At 29.8% G+C, this 14,603-nt stretch overlaps 1 protein-coding gene across 1 annotated transcript in view; it reads left to right on the forward strand.

The window, feature by feature from the left end:
* Positions 1 to 14,603, forward strand: part of LOC115876530 (lachesin-like) — a 502,686-nt gene that overhangs the window by 365,963 nt on the left and 122,120 nt on the right. Inside the window, exon 4 of the mRNA XM_030892346.1 lies at positions 13,915 to 14,122. Within this exon, the coding sequence (XP_030748206.1) occupies positions 13,915 to 14,122 (208 nt within the window). The remainder of the gene's footprint in view (positions 1 to 13,914; positions 14,123 to 14,603) is intronic.

Genomic DNA, 14,603 nt, shown 5'->3' on the forward strand with positions numbered 1-14,603 from the left:
TCTCGGCCGGGACATAACTTTTTATTTATTTTTTTAAATACTGTTTTATTCTACATATAGTTTATTTTTATAGTATAAAGAAAAGAACTATTTATTCTGTTATTTTTTAATCTCCGGTATTAATATAAATTGATTGTTGGTACAATACCTCATTTAATATAAAATAATATTCTACTTTTTGGAATGTATCGGGCCCTAATTGTACCTAAAAGTAATATATTTTTAGTGATATACCATATTGTAAACTATTTAATATTTCAGTCACTTAAAAAGTTAATTCGCATTGAATAATTGCCTACCATTAAAGGAAATTTGAGCTATATAATACTTGATGGGCATTTTCTGGGTATGCAAATACTTCCTCTTAATTTTGGGTTTCGTTCAACCGATTTCTTCTCAAAACCTGAAACATCTACATATAAAAAGAAGCACAGATCACTAATTATAATAAACTCTTCACCCTTGGAATTACTTCCACTAATTATAATAAACTTCACCCTTGGAATTACTTCTATCACAATTACAATACATTCATCTGCATTGGCATTTTCTACTTTTCGATGGGAAACTTCAACTTCCCAACATTTTTTAAATGATGTAACAATTCCTCTTGTGGTTACTTTTCCATAGATATCCTCATCTCTGTCCTCATGTGAATTCAGAGGCAATGAACATGAAAATTATTTACCATAAACATCGCAAACTAAAAACCTAATAAACAATTTTATACCGAATATAGAAATAAATTTAGTATTCTTACCTATTATTATCGTCCAAATCCATGTTAATAGATAATTATTTTTAAATATATTTTTGGAACTGCTGGTTTTAGTAATTATTAAATTAAACGAACTAAAAAGTCTTAAAAATAAACAATTCTTAACCATAACCCCAAAAAATGCAGATCTCCTGTCAACTTTCTTTATTTTTTATTTATTCATTATTTTCCTAGTGACGTCACAGGTGGTATGCGCGAACTGAACGAAATTGGAGCCGCTATCGATCATACCTTGTATTCTTTGTACCATGGGCTTTAACTGTCTATTATCTAAATCAGTAATGTACCTAGTAGATTTGCTTCCTTATGTTATAGATGAAATGAGAAACTGTATATATTTTATATTATTGTGTAGCGTGTGTTAATTTTTTGTCCATATAGACAGAGTATTATGTGTAGTCTGTCCGTCACCCCGTATAATCTCGATTATCCAGTACAAGCATAGATTTCTATGATTTATGAAAATACTTATACCACAACGGTATTTTTATTCAGATAATAAAAGTAAAAATCAGAATAATTGTTTCGCGCTTCACCGTCGAAATTTAAGCTTTAATGTGTTTTTAATGATAGACTGTTCAAATTAAAAAAGAAAGGAAAATTAACTATCCCAGGACTTTTTGCTGAATCAATCCATAAGGGAATTATTTCCCCAATAAAAGTTTTCATGGTAAATTTAGTGCCTCGTAAAACGTGTAGTTGAAGTGCTCTTAGCTAAAATGGACTATTAAAAGTTTACTTTGCTGCAGAAATTTTATCTCTTTCGGGTATTTTTTGAGCGTAATAAATGATAAGTCAATCGACAATTACTGCACCAATTAATTTCATAATTCAATTGAATAGAAAGTGTCCCGGAGATAACGAAAGAGCGTTTTAGTTAAAGCCAACATTTTCAAAGAATAGTCGAATACATTGTTGATGTTTAAACCGTAATGTAATTAATTTGTTTTTGAACCTGGCAGGTGGTTTTTCAATGTTTATTTTCTTTGGTTTGTTGTCGAATTATTCGAATTAGCGCCCTCTATTAGATGACCTTTCAAATCAACGTTTTACCTATATTTAAATAGATCAGCTGATGAATTATAGGTTATCCTACCCATTTTTTTTATATTTTACTCAAAACAGTAAAGCTCTGACAAAACTAAAAAATAGGCAAATATAAGGTAAGCCCGTAAAAATCCATTTATTACTGAAATAGAATTATCAATTATTTTGGTGTTTATTCACATAAACAAGAGTATGAGTGGTGTCAAGTGTATTTAGCTCAGATTATATATAAATGTATTTTTTGCCCAATACACGTTGATATTTTGTAGTACTGTCGAGAGTCGAAGTGAAATGAGGTGTTATTAAGTGTAAAGTTACGGTTTTAGGTAAAGCGATAAAACGTCGCTCTAACCTAGTTATATCTTCTATCTATCGGAGTCCCGTTTTCTAATGTTAGGCAAGTTTTTTACTTTTAATATGAATTTTCCAAGTCGTTTTTAAATCTTTCTAGTCGATGTGTCAACACTGGGCGTCGAACAAGCCTTGATCGACGCACAAATGTTGCCATTATTTTTTAAAATTTTCAAAGTTAAATAACTCGGTTATTATTGATTTATTTTAAAAATTGTAAAGAGAAAAGATGCTTCTTTTGACCAGATCTAGCACCCCTTAAAATATCTGCATTTATTTCTGGGACAACCTCTATAATACAGAAAATATTTTGTGTTGGAGAGAGCAAAAAGATATTTTTATTCTTCAATTTTTTCATTTAATTCTCAACTTAGATACTTTGAATGAATGTCCAGTCATTATGAATGTGAAATATAAATATACAATAAAACGGCCTTCATATGATATTAAGTTATGATAACAAATAGTGGTACAAAATATTATTAACTTATTACCGACTTTTATTTCTGGTATTTCTGATTTCATTTTGCGAGTGTTATAGCGTTTTTTAAACATTACCACTGCGAACGGCAGCAGTTGTGGATAAGGTATTTCACTGGAAAGAAACTAACTAACAATAATAAATCAAAAATACAAACATTGGGCGCCAGGCATGAACAGAGAAAGAAAACACAGTTGTTTATTACTTAAAAATAGTGACTATATTCATTCATGAGGTATTCTGATGGTAAATAGCATTGTACAATTTTAATAATTATTATAGTGGTTATATGTCGAGTAAAGCTATGTTAGAAATAATATTAAATATATTCAATGAAAAGACTATAAAAAATACGATATATGTAAAGTTATAGAAAATGTATAAAAGGTAGCATTACTAATTACTTTAATTAATTTGATATATTTTATATGATGTAAAATCGAAGATGTTGCAACCCGTACATTCTAGAATCTGTTCGGATACTCATCTGTTAAAATAGCGCAATAATGATATCTATAGAAAGTAATACTATTACAAGATATGTTCGTAATGAAACTTAAGATCTGTAACAGTCTTTTTTTCTAGAGTCGGTCTGGTTGTCTGAAGAAAATCGGCGTCGGATCAAAACGAATCGGTCTGGTTGCGGAATCGCCTACAGCAGCCCGGAATTCGGTCACATTAATTATTCACGGTCAGGTATAAAAAAAACTTAAACGCTCGGTTTTTAACTATTTATACTCATAAATCAGAAATACGGTTTATACTTATTTAAAATCAAATCTCTAGGACCACGATTTATACTTATTTAAAATCAAAAACGGAGATACAGTACTTTTACTTTTTTAAACTCAAAAATTCGTTTTTTTACAGCTTCGCTGATAAAAAATAACGGATCAGAATCGGCTTAAACTCACGAGGTTGACTTACTAAAGTTCACCGGCACTCAGTCTCAGCAGGAAGACCTCTGTTTTCGCCCTCTCGTCTCTTAAATAATCTTTCCCGTCAGGAATCACGAACTACGTTCGGTTACCATCGTCCTACCACCCATCAAAATTCCTTACAGTAAAAAAAAACGGTTTTTACCCGTCGATTCTACAAGAACCAAAAAAAAAACTTCAACGTATCCATGCAAATCGATGAAATATTTAACACAATTTTATCAGCAAATAATTTTTAGCATTAAAAATATTTTTCGGTTTTAGACTATCATAACAGTTCTAAAAATAAAAATAAACCATACTTGTTACCATAATCCTTCAAAACAAATGAACATATCAAATTCTACTCATATACAGTATGTTTCATAAATCCACAAACGCTATCCGTTCTGGTGATCAAAAAAACAAATATTTAAATATTTTACAATCAGAATATTAACGATAAAAAAATTATGTCCCAAGGCAGCTTCGAATCCTAGCTCTTCGGTGTACCAGCGAAATACTTTCGCGCCGAGCTATCTTGCCGTGCTCGATTTATGTTCACACCTAGCATTTAACAGATCAAACAAAAAAAAATACGGACTTCATTACAGATCTAAATCATATTTTAAAAACTAAACTGATACAAGTAATTTAACCACTAGACGTAAAGTCTGTACGATATTATTCAAGATGTATGTTATTTTTTAAGTCTGAAAATGTAAATGTAAGACGTAAAACCAGAACTTAAATCTACACTTAGCTGTTCATTCTTGAAGCAATCCTGTTTCAAAGAGTAGCAGCGTGAGGTGGGACAGTGTGAGGTGGATCTCTGTACTGTCTCTTGGCTATCCTGATGGCCAATACAACAAAAGAGGCCAGGATGAGGACACCATGAATCAATACAGCCGTAACTACTGACTAGGCTTAGAAATAGGAACGAAGCAGCAAGAGGGTTACGCTACATCCATACTGTGGCAATATGGGTACACTACCCGTACCTTGGAACACTACTAGGACCTTGGATAATGCTCGTATCTTAGATACTGTCCGTACCTTGGAGAATGTCCGTAACTTGGAACCTAAAAATATGAAACTCGTATTTAAAAGCTACCAAGGAGTAATAAACACAATAAACCTACCTCGAAACACTTCCGAGGGCTCAATAATAAAAGAAACTCAATAAAAAGAAACTGTCCTTTCGTCCATTTAACATTCTGGAGGATAAAAGAAAACCAATGTGCCAGCAACCACCAAATACGAGTTAAGGTTGAGGCTAATCCAAAACTCTACGAATCTAAAAAGGATAATATCTCATCTTTACTTGTTGCTTTGAAATAGCAGCTGATTCAGATTATACAGCAAGATTTAAATAATTACCATTTCTAAAAGCCGGGATGGTGTGTTGGTGAGAACGTAAAAATTACGCCAAGCGTGGCCTGATCGATACGGAATCCGGTGACGATACGCCAGACATCATATAGATCATATACAAAGACATGTAACGAACTAAAAACGTGACAGTGTTTTGCTCTATTTTAAAAATACCAACTATGTTTATAATTATAATCTCTGGTGCATATCAATTAGCGCTCTGAACTGAAAAATGTTAATTAAACTGTTTTCCGACGGCAGACTCTAAATTTAAATTAATTGTGTTATTATTTATTTGCCTAGGCACACAGCCAGTTATTAGCAGAACACCTCCATATTCTCCAGACACTTCGAATTTGCGCCTTCAACAAGTAAATGATGGTACGAAAATATTTAATTTGATTGGCATAATAAAAGTTCGCCTAAGTTGCTCTTTAAAGCTTCGAATATTGTTTCCACGGATTAAACTTAGTCTCGAGGAGAGCATTGGATTTTCTTAATTACGCCAGAAGTTTCGTTGTAATTCGATAAATTATTAAATAATTTCGACTGGCGTACAAAAGGCAAAAGTTAAGCTGTTAATGGACGATTTTTAATTGTGTCAGTTAACCCTTTTAAAGAGGTTTGGGCGTTATTCAAGTTTTTTGGTAACAGTTTGTTCTCGACATATTAGTTTAATTAAAACATATTTTTGACGCAATTATTATTTAATCTGTTAGAAAAAAATACCATATGGTCGAAAAAAGCGACGTTTTAGACGCGTTAGATTTTGGGGTGGTCAAGCTCTAAACGTTATTTAATAAAAACTGAATAAAGTAAACGTGTAAAAGGTAGTGATTTGCTGTAATAATAAATAATTGATAGTAATGTACTGTATTTATTGTTACTGTGAATGTCCGAAATGCGGTAAAACCTAGGATAAGCGCGCTAAACCTAGAATTTACCAAAGACATGAACTAATTAGGTGAGCCTGGTTATTTGGAGGGTGTTAATGCATTGGTTAGCCTGGTTATTTGGAGGGTGTTAATGCATTGGTTAGCCTGGATATTTGGGGGGTGTTAAAGCATTGGTTAGGTGGTTATTTGGTGGGGTTGGTTGGTTTTTACTACCACTTGCTTTTGGTAAATCCTAGGTTTTACACATTTGGTAAACATTTTACACATTTTGGTAACATTTTAGGTAAACATTAGGTATACATTTGGTAAATCCTAGGTTAACATTTACAGTAACATATACATATGTAATAAACAATAAATAGGTGAAAACTAATATTAATTAGACAATAAAGCAAACGGTAGATTAAAAAACAAATTAATTACAAACCAAACAAGGGTGTCTGTTAAAGAAAACAACGCATATAAAATATCTATTAAAAAAGAACTATTTAATTTCTTACTTTCAAATTTCCGGAAACTCCCTGCATTTATTATTATATTAACCAATATTTATCAATTTAACTTATTAAAAAAATAAAAAATATAGTTTTAATATTGCACAGGAATAAATAAAACACAAACCTAAATACAATAAAATACTTTATAATAATAACTTCAATAACTTAGAAACACTGATTAAAATTTGATGATATTTTGTAAATCATTACCGAAAAAAATGTTATTTTTTAATTCCATTCCATTTTTTAGTTCCAAGCCTATAAGATTCTGTAAGAGTTGAAAAAATAAATTATAAAAAATACTTATATACAATACCTAATATTAATTATACTATATACAAAAATACGTATATTAATTTTATATTAAAATAGTTTTATCTGTAACCTAAAGAAGTTAATACTAATATAGGTGTTACTAAAGATATCGAAACTAGTCTTTATTGTAACTGAATTCTTTCCACAAAATTCTTCCTCAAATATTTCATATGGTCATAAATAAAGGAAAAATTTTCTTCCTTTATATTATACAAAAGAAATAACATTCTTGAACTATTTTTCAACATTATGTCTCTAAGGTGCGCGCTCCAAAGGAAGATACCGTTATAAATTAGGTGGGAAAGGATCCTTTAGTAGTGCCGCATGAATAGGATCTTTTTCCTGTAGAAAACATAAAGGTGTTATAGATATACTACCAGTAACGTCTATATTACAGGAATATAAGATATATAACAAGATATGCTATTTTATTACTGAATTATATTTGAGTGTAAATGCTACAAGTTTATATTAAAAGTATATTTACTTCTTTAAAAGTTTCTAGGTCGGTTAATAACTAGAAAAACTGTCTAAATTAGAGACTTTATAATCATAAAGTATCATATTTACTTACACGGTGAACTATTGTTTCTAAAAATCTTATCAAAATCTGGTCTTCTTTGTTGAAATCCGAAATTTTTACAGATGTACTCCAGAGCAAACTATATTAAGTCACAAAACATAGTTTTATAAAAACCAATTTAAATTTCTTTTTTGAAGTTATTTCCTAAATACTCGGTTATTTTTAAGCCTATGATTGTAAGTGGATGTATAAAAAAATGTACGATTTTAATGAATTGTAAATTTGGTATATGAATAACTTATTTTGAACTTAAATGAAATGTAAACCTTTTTTTAAATAAATTATATCATTTTTTTAATGACAACAAATTTGAATATTAGAAAAAAAAAATTACACGACTTTACTTATATTAAGCTTAACTTATATTAAATCCATATTTATGCCAAAATGAATAAAGCAAAATTATTTTAAGTCAAAATAAAAGTATATTACTGATATAACAAAAAGAACCTTTAAAATGAAATTGTAAAACAGGAGTGTATGTTGCAATTTGGCCCCAATTTACCATCTTGATTAAGTTTAAATTGACTACTCTGCTATCATGCAAAATCAACTAACTACTAACTATCATGCAAAATCATTTTTTTCGTCATTGTGGACGCGTGGACATAACATACTAAACTAAACAAAGATATTTAAGCCAAGCTGTGTTGTTCTATACCTAACATTAACCGTTTTGGAGAAAAAAATATTTAAAATTTTTGGAGAAAAAATAACTGCCTCTCAAAAAAAATTTGTATAGCCTAAACGTCAAATATAGTAATTACCACAGCCACTGTGACATAAAGAGAAGACACGTGGTTATCTATTTCAAAAATTATATTGTTTGAATGTCATATAATAACGGCCGTAGCTGTCATGGAATTGAGAGATTAAAAAACAATCATAAATCATTTTTTTCAAATGGAAACCTACAAGGCTTTTTGATTCGTTATTTTTTGATTAGACATGTTCCTATACCTAAAATAAATCGTTTTTAAGTTATTTAAGATTTAGTTTTAAAGCGTATATTTTTGGTAACGGTAAGCGTTGAGCGATGTAAAACCACATCTGGCTATGTCATATTGCCATTAGATATCACCAAAATATATACGTATTTTGATAAATTCATTTTATAAAGTTTTAGCAGTAATATTTAGATTACAGTTGAGGTTTGAAAAAAGGAAAATCTTTCTTCGCAGACTTTTGATAAACAAGAGCTCAGTTTATTAAACAAAGGTTTAAAGTATGCATTGCCCAACTCTGGTAGCGCTTTGGAGGAAATCGTCGTTGGTGTTGAAACTGCTATTCAGCACTTGCCCGAGGCTTCTAAAGTATTTACAAGAGAGGCTTGTAGAAATCAGTTATCAAAAATATTGTTTCAAGTAATTCATTAAAATCTAACAAAGAGCACAATATTGTCAAGAGTTTGCGTAACAAAGATTGTTTCTATCTAAAAGCTGATAAGGGAAATAAGGTTGTTATATTAGATAAAAAAGACTATTATGATAAGGTTAACAACTTAATCGATAATGGCCCCTACATAAATTTGAAAAAGAATCCCTTGTCTAAGATGGTAGCAGACGTTAAAAAAACTCTAAAAGAATGTAACACCCTTATTGATCTTTCTTTAAAGAGGAAATTGCAAGTATCCAATCCCTCATTACCAAAATTGTATGCTTTGCCAAAAATTCATAAGCCGGACAAGTCTATGCGCCCAATTGTTTCGGCTGTAGGTTCTCCGACTTATAATTTGGCAAAATGGTTATCAAGGGAGTTCGAAAATTTACCTGATCATGAACCTTCTTTCTCAGTTAAAAATAATATTGAATTCATTAACAAAATTAAAGATATAACATTGCATGAAGGTGAAATTTTGGTCTCCTTTGTGTATCTTCGTTGTTCCCAAGTGTTCCAATTCCACATACTTTAGGCTACTTAAAAGGAATTACTGAACGCAAATGGTCTCGACAACAAAACTGTGAGTGAATATATTGAGCTTACATCGTTATGTATGAAACAAAATTGTTTTCAATTTAATTTTTGAACAGCAGGGAAGGTACAGCAATGGGTAATCCATTGTCTCCATTTTTGGCTAATTTATTCATGAGCAGGTTTGAAGTGGAGGCTAAGAATCAGTTTGAGTATTTTCCAAGAGTATGGTTTAGGTATGTGGATGATATTTTGCTGTTTTTGATACACATTCAGACACCATAGATAATTTTATTTCTAAGTTAAATAATCGTTTTCCTTCCATTAAATTTACGCATGAAATTGAGAACAACGACAGATTACCATTTCTAGATATATTAGTTATTAGAAATACTAATAATAATTGCCTGGAATTTGATATCTATAGGAAAAATACGACCACACGCAGATATATTCCTAATGAATCACATCATAGTGTTGAACATAAAATGGCTAGTTTAAATTTCTTAGTTCATAGATTGCTTAGTTTCCCACTTTCCAACGAAAGATATGAAATAGAAAGAGATTACATTAGGAATGTAGCTGAGTGTAATGGATATTCTCCTTCACTAGTTGATAAATTAATTAGAAAACGTAGGTATAGGTTAATGATTTCTGAAAATTCGACTTTTCAAGTGGAGAAAGATACGTCTAAATATTTTTCGATACCGTTTGATAGAGAGTTATCCCGTGGTCTAAAAGGAATTTTAAGAATGTCAATTATAAACTTGTGTATAGTGCTAATAATAAATTACAACAATTATTAGGTAATCCAAAAGATAAAACACCTCCACTGGAAAGGTCGGGTATTTATGAAATTTCTTGTAAAGATTGTAATCAAAAATATGTTGGGCAAACTAGAAGATCAATATTAACTAGATTTAAAGAACATTTAGCTCAGATAAGATATGGTAGACCGGATAAATCTTGCGTTGCCGAACATATTGTTGATAATGAACATTGTATAGATCTTAATAATTTAAAATTAATTAAACAAGTCTCAAATTACAGGCAATTAGATGCATATGAAAGCATCAGAATTAATAAATGTAAAGATAGTATGAACAGAGTCAACGGTCCAATTCCTTCAAGTTCTTTGTTCCTACTACTCTAGTGGCGGAAATCTAACTGTTACACTCAGTTGGCTCTGACTCGGTTGGCTAGATTTTGCCACGCCTACTCGGGGCCCACTGAGCGAGTATATAAACGCTCACCTTGTAGATTGTACTTTAGTTTATAATCATCTGCTGATGATGCTAACATGGTTAGCGAAACGCGCGTCCAGTGTAAAAGTAAAAGTGTTTTGGTGTGTTGTGGTGATTTAGTGTTTTTTATTTTGCAGTAATATTTAAAATATACGAAATTCAAATAATTAGTTTTTTGACAGAAGGAAATAAATTGTCTGATGGTTTGACACTTAAGGTCAAAGGAAGCTAGATAGAATCAAGAAAAAATACGCTTTAAAACTAAATCTTAAATAACTTAAAAACGATTTATTTTAGGTATAGGAACATGCATACTCAAAAAGTAACGAATTGAAAAACCTTTTCACTGGTGAGATAAAAAAAGTGGGTTTTTATTTGAAAAAAATGAATTATGATAATTTTTTAATCTCTCAATTCCATGACAGCTACGGCCAATATTATATGACTTTGAAACAATTTAATTTTTGAAATAGATAGCCACATGTCTTCTCTTTATGTTCCAGTGGCTGTTGTAATTAGCGATGGGAACTATCGAATGAATTAGACTATCGAATGGTTACTGAATGAATGATTTCAACTATCGAATGTTTTATTCGAATAAAATCATTCATTCATTTGTATACTAAAGCATATGTGACAACCTCGCCGTGCGACTAAATGGTTATCGTTAAGCCACGACTATCGAATGCTTTTGATAAATGAAATTTAGTATTCGTTTGATTTTTGTGTGCGTCAGTGCATTATTAGTTCTTCCAAATTTTTATAAATTCACCTTATAAATACTGTGCTATTTTTGCGTTTATTAAAATATTTAAAATACTAAAATAGTAGTTTTTTTAAATTGACGATTGTGTGCGTGTGCAGGTGTCAAAATTTTTCAGAAAATTTGTGTGATTTTCCGTAGCCCGATCTTTCAATTATTTTATTTTATATGGTATATATGGTCTATTTTTTAATGGGAAATTTTGAAAAGTAGCAATTTTTAAGAGAGATGAGATGAACTTAGAATTAATTTTAAAAATACATATTTGTATTTTAGATGTTTTAATAATACGAATTAGTTGAACTTAATAATCATATTTAAGTAATGTGGTTAAGTAAATGTGGTTATCGAACTCAAACTATGGGGTGAGAAAATTAAATTGAAAGTTTTCGTGCCAATTTAAAAAAGTTGACGATGTTTGTTTTGTTTATGCTAATTCTCTTACATGTAGTTTTTGCGAAGAAATATTTCATTTATTTTTTAAAAGTAAATGCCAGTAAAAGTAAATATTATTTTTTAAATAGTAATATAAAGTACCTAATATAAATAATTTTTTGATTTCTAATTTTTTATTTATATTTTCCTTCCATTACACTGCTAATAGAAAATTAATAAATGTGTATATTTCATGATATTTCATGATTTTAAAGTTTGTTGTTAATATAACAAATTAGTTCTGTAATTATTATTATTTAATAAACCAACGTTGCCACAAAAAATGTAAAGACTATATTATTTTTAAATAGGATCTAATATAAATAATTTTGACATCTAATTTGTTGTTTATATTTTGCCACTACGTAAAAAAATGTTTGTATTAAATTATTTTAAATTTTGTTGTTATAGCTATAACAAATTATTACTTTTATTGTTATTTTTATTAAACCAGTCTTTGCTTAAAAAAAACATTAAAAATCATTTTCCTACATCCAAAATATTTTATTATCTAACCTAACCTAACCTAACAACAGAATATTAATAAAAAAATGCAAAATATTTATACATACTATCCCTAACTAACTAAAGCCAAACAAAAATATTCTTTGCTAATATCAACTAATACCAATATATGGCAACAGCGCCCTTCATAATGTATTTTCTGTGTAAATACTAGCACCTCGATAAAAAAAAATGTGTCCTTATCTTTATATGACTCCGCAAAAAATCAAAGATGCCGGCTTCTTTCATAGCATTGCCACCGACCGCTGTCGGGTTTCCCGGAAAGAAACCTACGTCGCCGGGCGACAACTAAAATCGAGTAAATATTTTATTATAATCGATCCTGACGAATAAATGAATTTCATAAATGAATGAATTTTATAAATGAATGGTTTTTGCTGCCGAATTACTAAAATATTGCTGCCGAATTACTATCAATATTTCAAGGCAGATGACGCATCTATTCGATAATTTTTATTCGAATAGTTTTCAACGAATGTTTTTTTCTTAACTATCGAATTATTCGAATGAATTGCAACTATCGAATGTTTCGATAGTATTCATTCGATAGTTCCCACTACTAGTGGTAATCACTAAATTTGACGTTTAGGCTATACAAATTTTTTTGACAGGCAGTTTTTTTCCTCCAAAAATTTTATTTTATTTTTCTCAAAAACGGTTAATTTTAGGTATAGAGTGTTTATCAAAATATTCTAGTATCTAGTATATCAAAATTCATAAAATTTTACAGAGAATTTAAGTATGTAATAAAAAATTGGGTTACCCATTTAAAATAAGAAAGTTGCTGTCAACTTTCGGTATTTCTGGAAGTGCCGCCATATTGAAATTATTTTTAATCGATAGATCTCGTTGTGAAACACTGGTGTGCAAAAAATCTCCGATCTAGATATTGTAGTTCTCTAGAAACTTCTAATGAACGCTCAGCCCGGAACACCCTGTATGCCATAAAATAAATATGCCAATTTTGGAATTAACCTAATTTGCTTTAAAAAATAATTGTTTTTAACAAAGTTGCACTTTTTGTTGCCTTTGATGGTAAATTTGACTTAGGAAATTCTATACTCTGTTAATCTGAAATTATTTTTAAAATATTTATATTGATATTTAATTTGTTTGAATAAATAGTTTACTATTAAATAACATTCTGTCTTCTTTGAGGAATATTAAAATTAATATTAATTTTATTTCATATTCTATACTAGACTCGTTTTTGTAAAGTATTAATAAGAAATACATACGTGACATGTGTTTGTTTTTCAGGGGCAAATTATAGTAATACAAAATTTTGTAGCAATCCTACCTATGTTTTTCCATTTTCATCTAGATACCAAGATAGTTATGTGTAAGCTAATAAAATGGTTGCAATATTCGCATCATATTAAGCTAGCACATGGGAACCATCATGTCAAACATTTTTTTTACAACTCCTTATTTTAAGCATAATACCTATGTTATAAGTACCGTATGATAGAAAAAAAACGGCGTCCAGTTGGCGGGGAAATGATGATCGATGACATTTCCCATATAAATTTACATATATAATGACAGCGATCTTCATTTCATAGCCAACGCTGATGCCATTTTTTCTCGATCATACGGTATATCTTCCTATTTAAATATTTCAGAATACATTATGTAAAATTTTTAAGGGAAATTATTTATGAAGTTAACTAAACTTAAATGGTAAATCAATAAAAATTGTTACTTATATGTAAAGATAAATTATAGATATTGGCACAAACGTTCTTTCTACTTAGGAACTTAGGAAAAAAACTGATTGAATTAATTCAATTCCAGGTGGCTTGGGTCCGAGCAGAGGATCAAACTATACTGAGCCTACACACGAAGGTGGTAACGCATAATAGCCGGATTGGTGTGACACATGACAACTTAAATACCTGGCAATTACGAATCCGACAATTGAAGGAATCGGATCGTGGATGTTACATGTGCCAGATAAACACTGCAATTATGAAAATACAGGAGGGATGTCTCGATGTTTACGGTAAGTTAACTAGCAATTTATAGAGTTCAATCCAACTTAATTTGAAGAAAAACATCCATCAAAGTGGATCATATTATATTTGTTTGGTTTCAAGGTCACGCGTTATATTACTGAGCTGCTAGCAACTATACCAATGATGTATGAAATATGTTACATGACAGGTGACAACTGGTATTTAACATTCGAAATTTAATAAATAATGACATATGACTTTTGTCATGTTAAGTTAGTTAGCGTGTTAATAAGCAAAATACCTTTTATAATTTTTTGTTTCTTTTATTATCAATAATAGCCTTAGTAGGCATTTATTAGTATAAGTTTATTAGGCATTTATTAATATAAATATGATCTTTTAATAACAACTTTTAAATATTCCAATAAATAGTGAAAACAAATACAGAGTGATATATATTTTTACAAATCTTATGGCAAGACAGATCACATAATTTATAAATATACAGGGTGTTCCATTTAAGAATAC

Source organism: Sitophilus oryzae, unplaced genomic scaffold (assembly GCF_002938485.1).
Source record: "Sitophilus oryzae breed Bouriz unplaced genomic scaffold, Soryzae_2.0 scaffold_1059_pilon_pilon, whole genome shotgun sequence".
Taxonomy (NCBI): Eukaryota; Metazoa; Arthropoda; class Insecta; order Coleoptera; family Curculionidae; genus Sitophilus; species Sitophilus oryzae.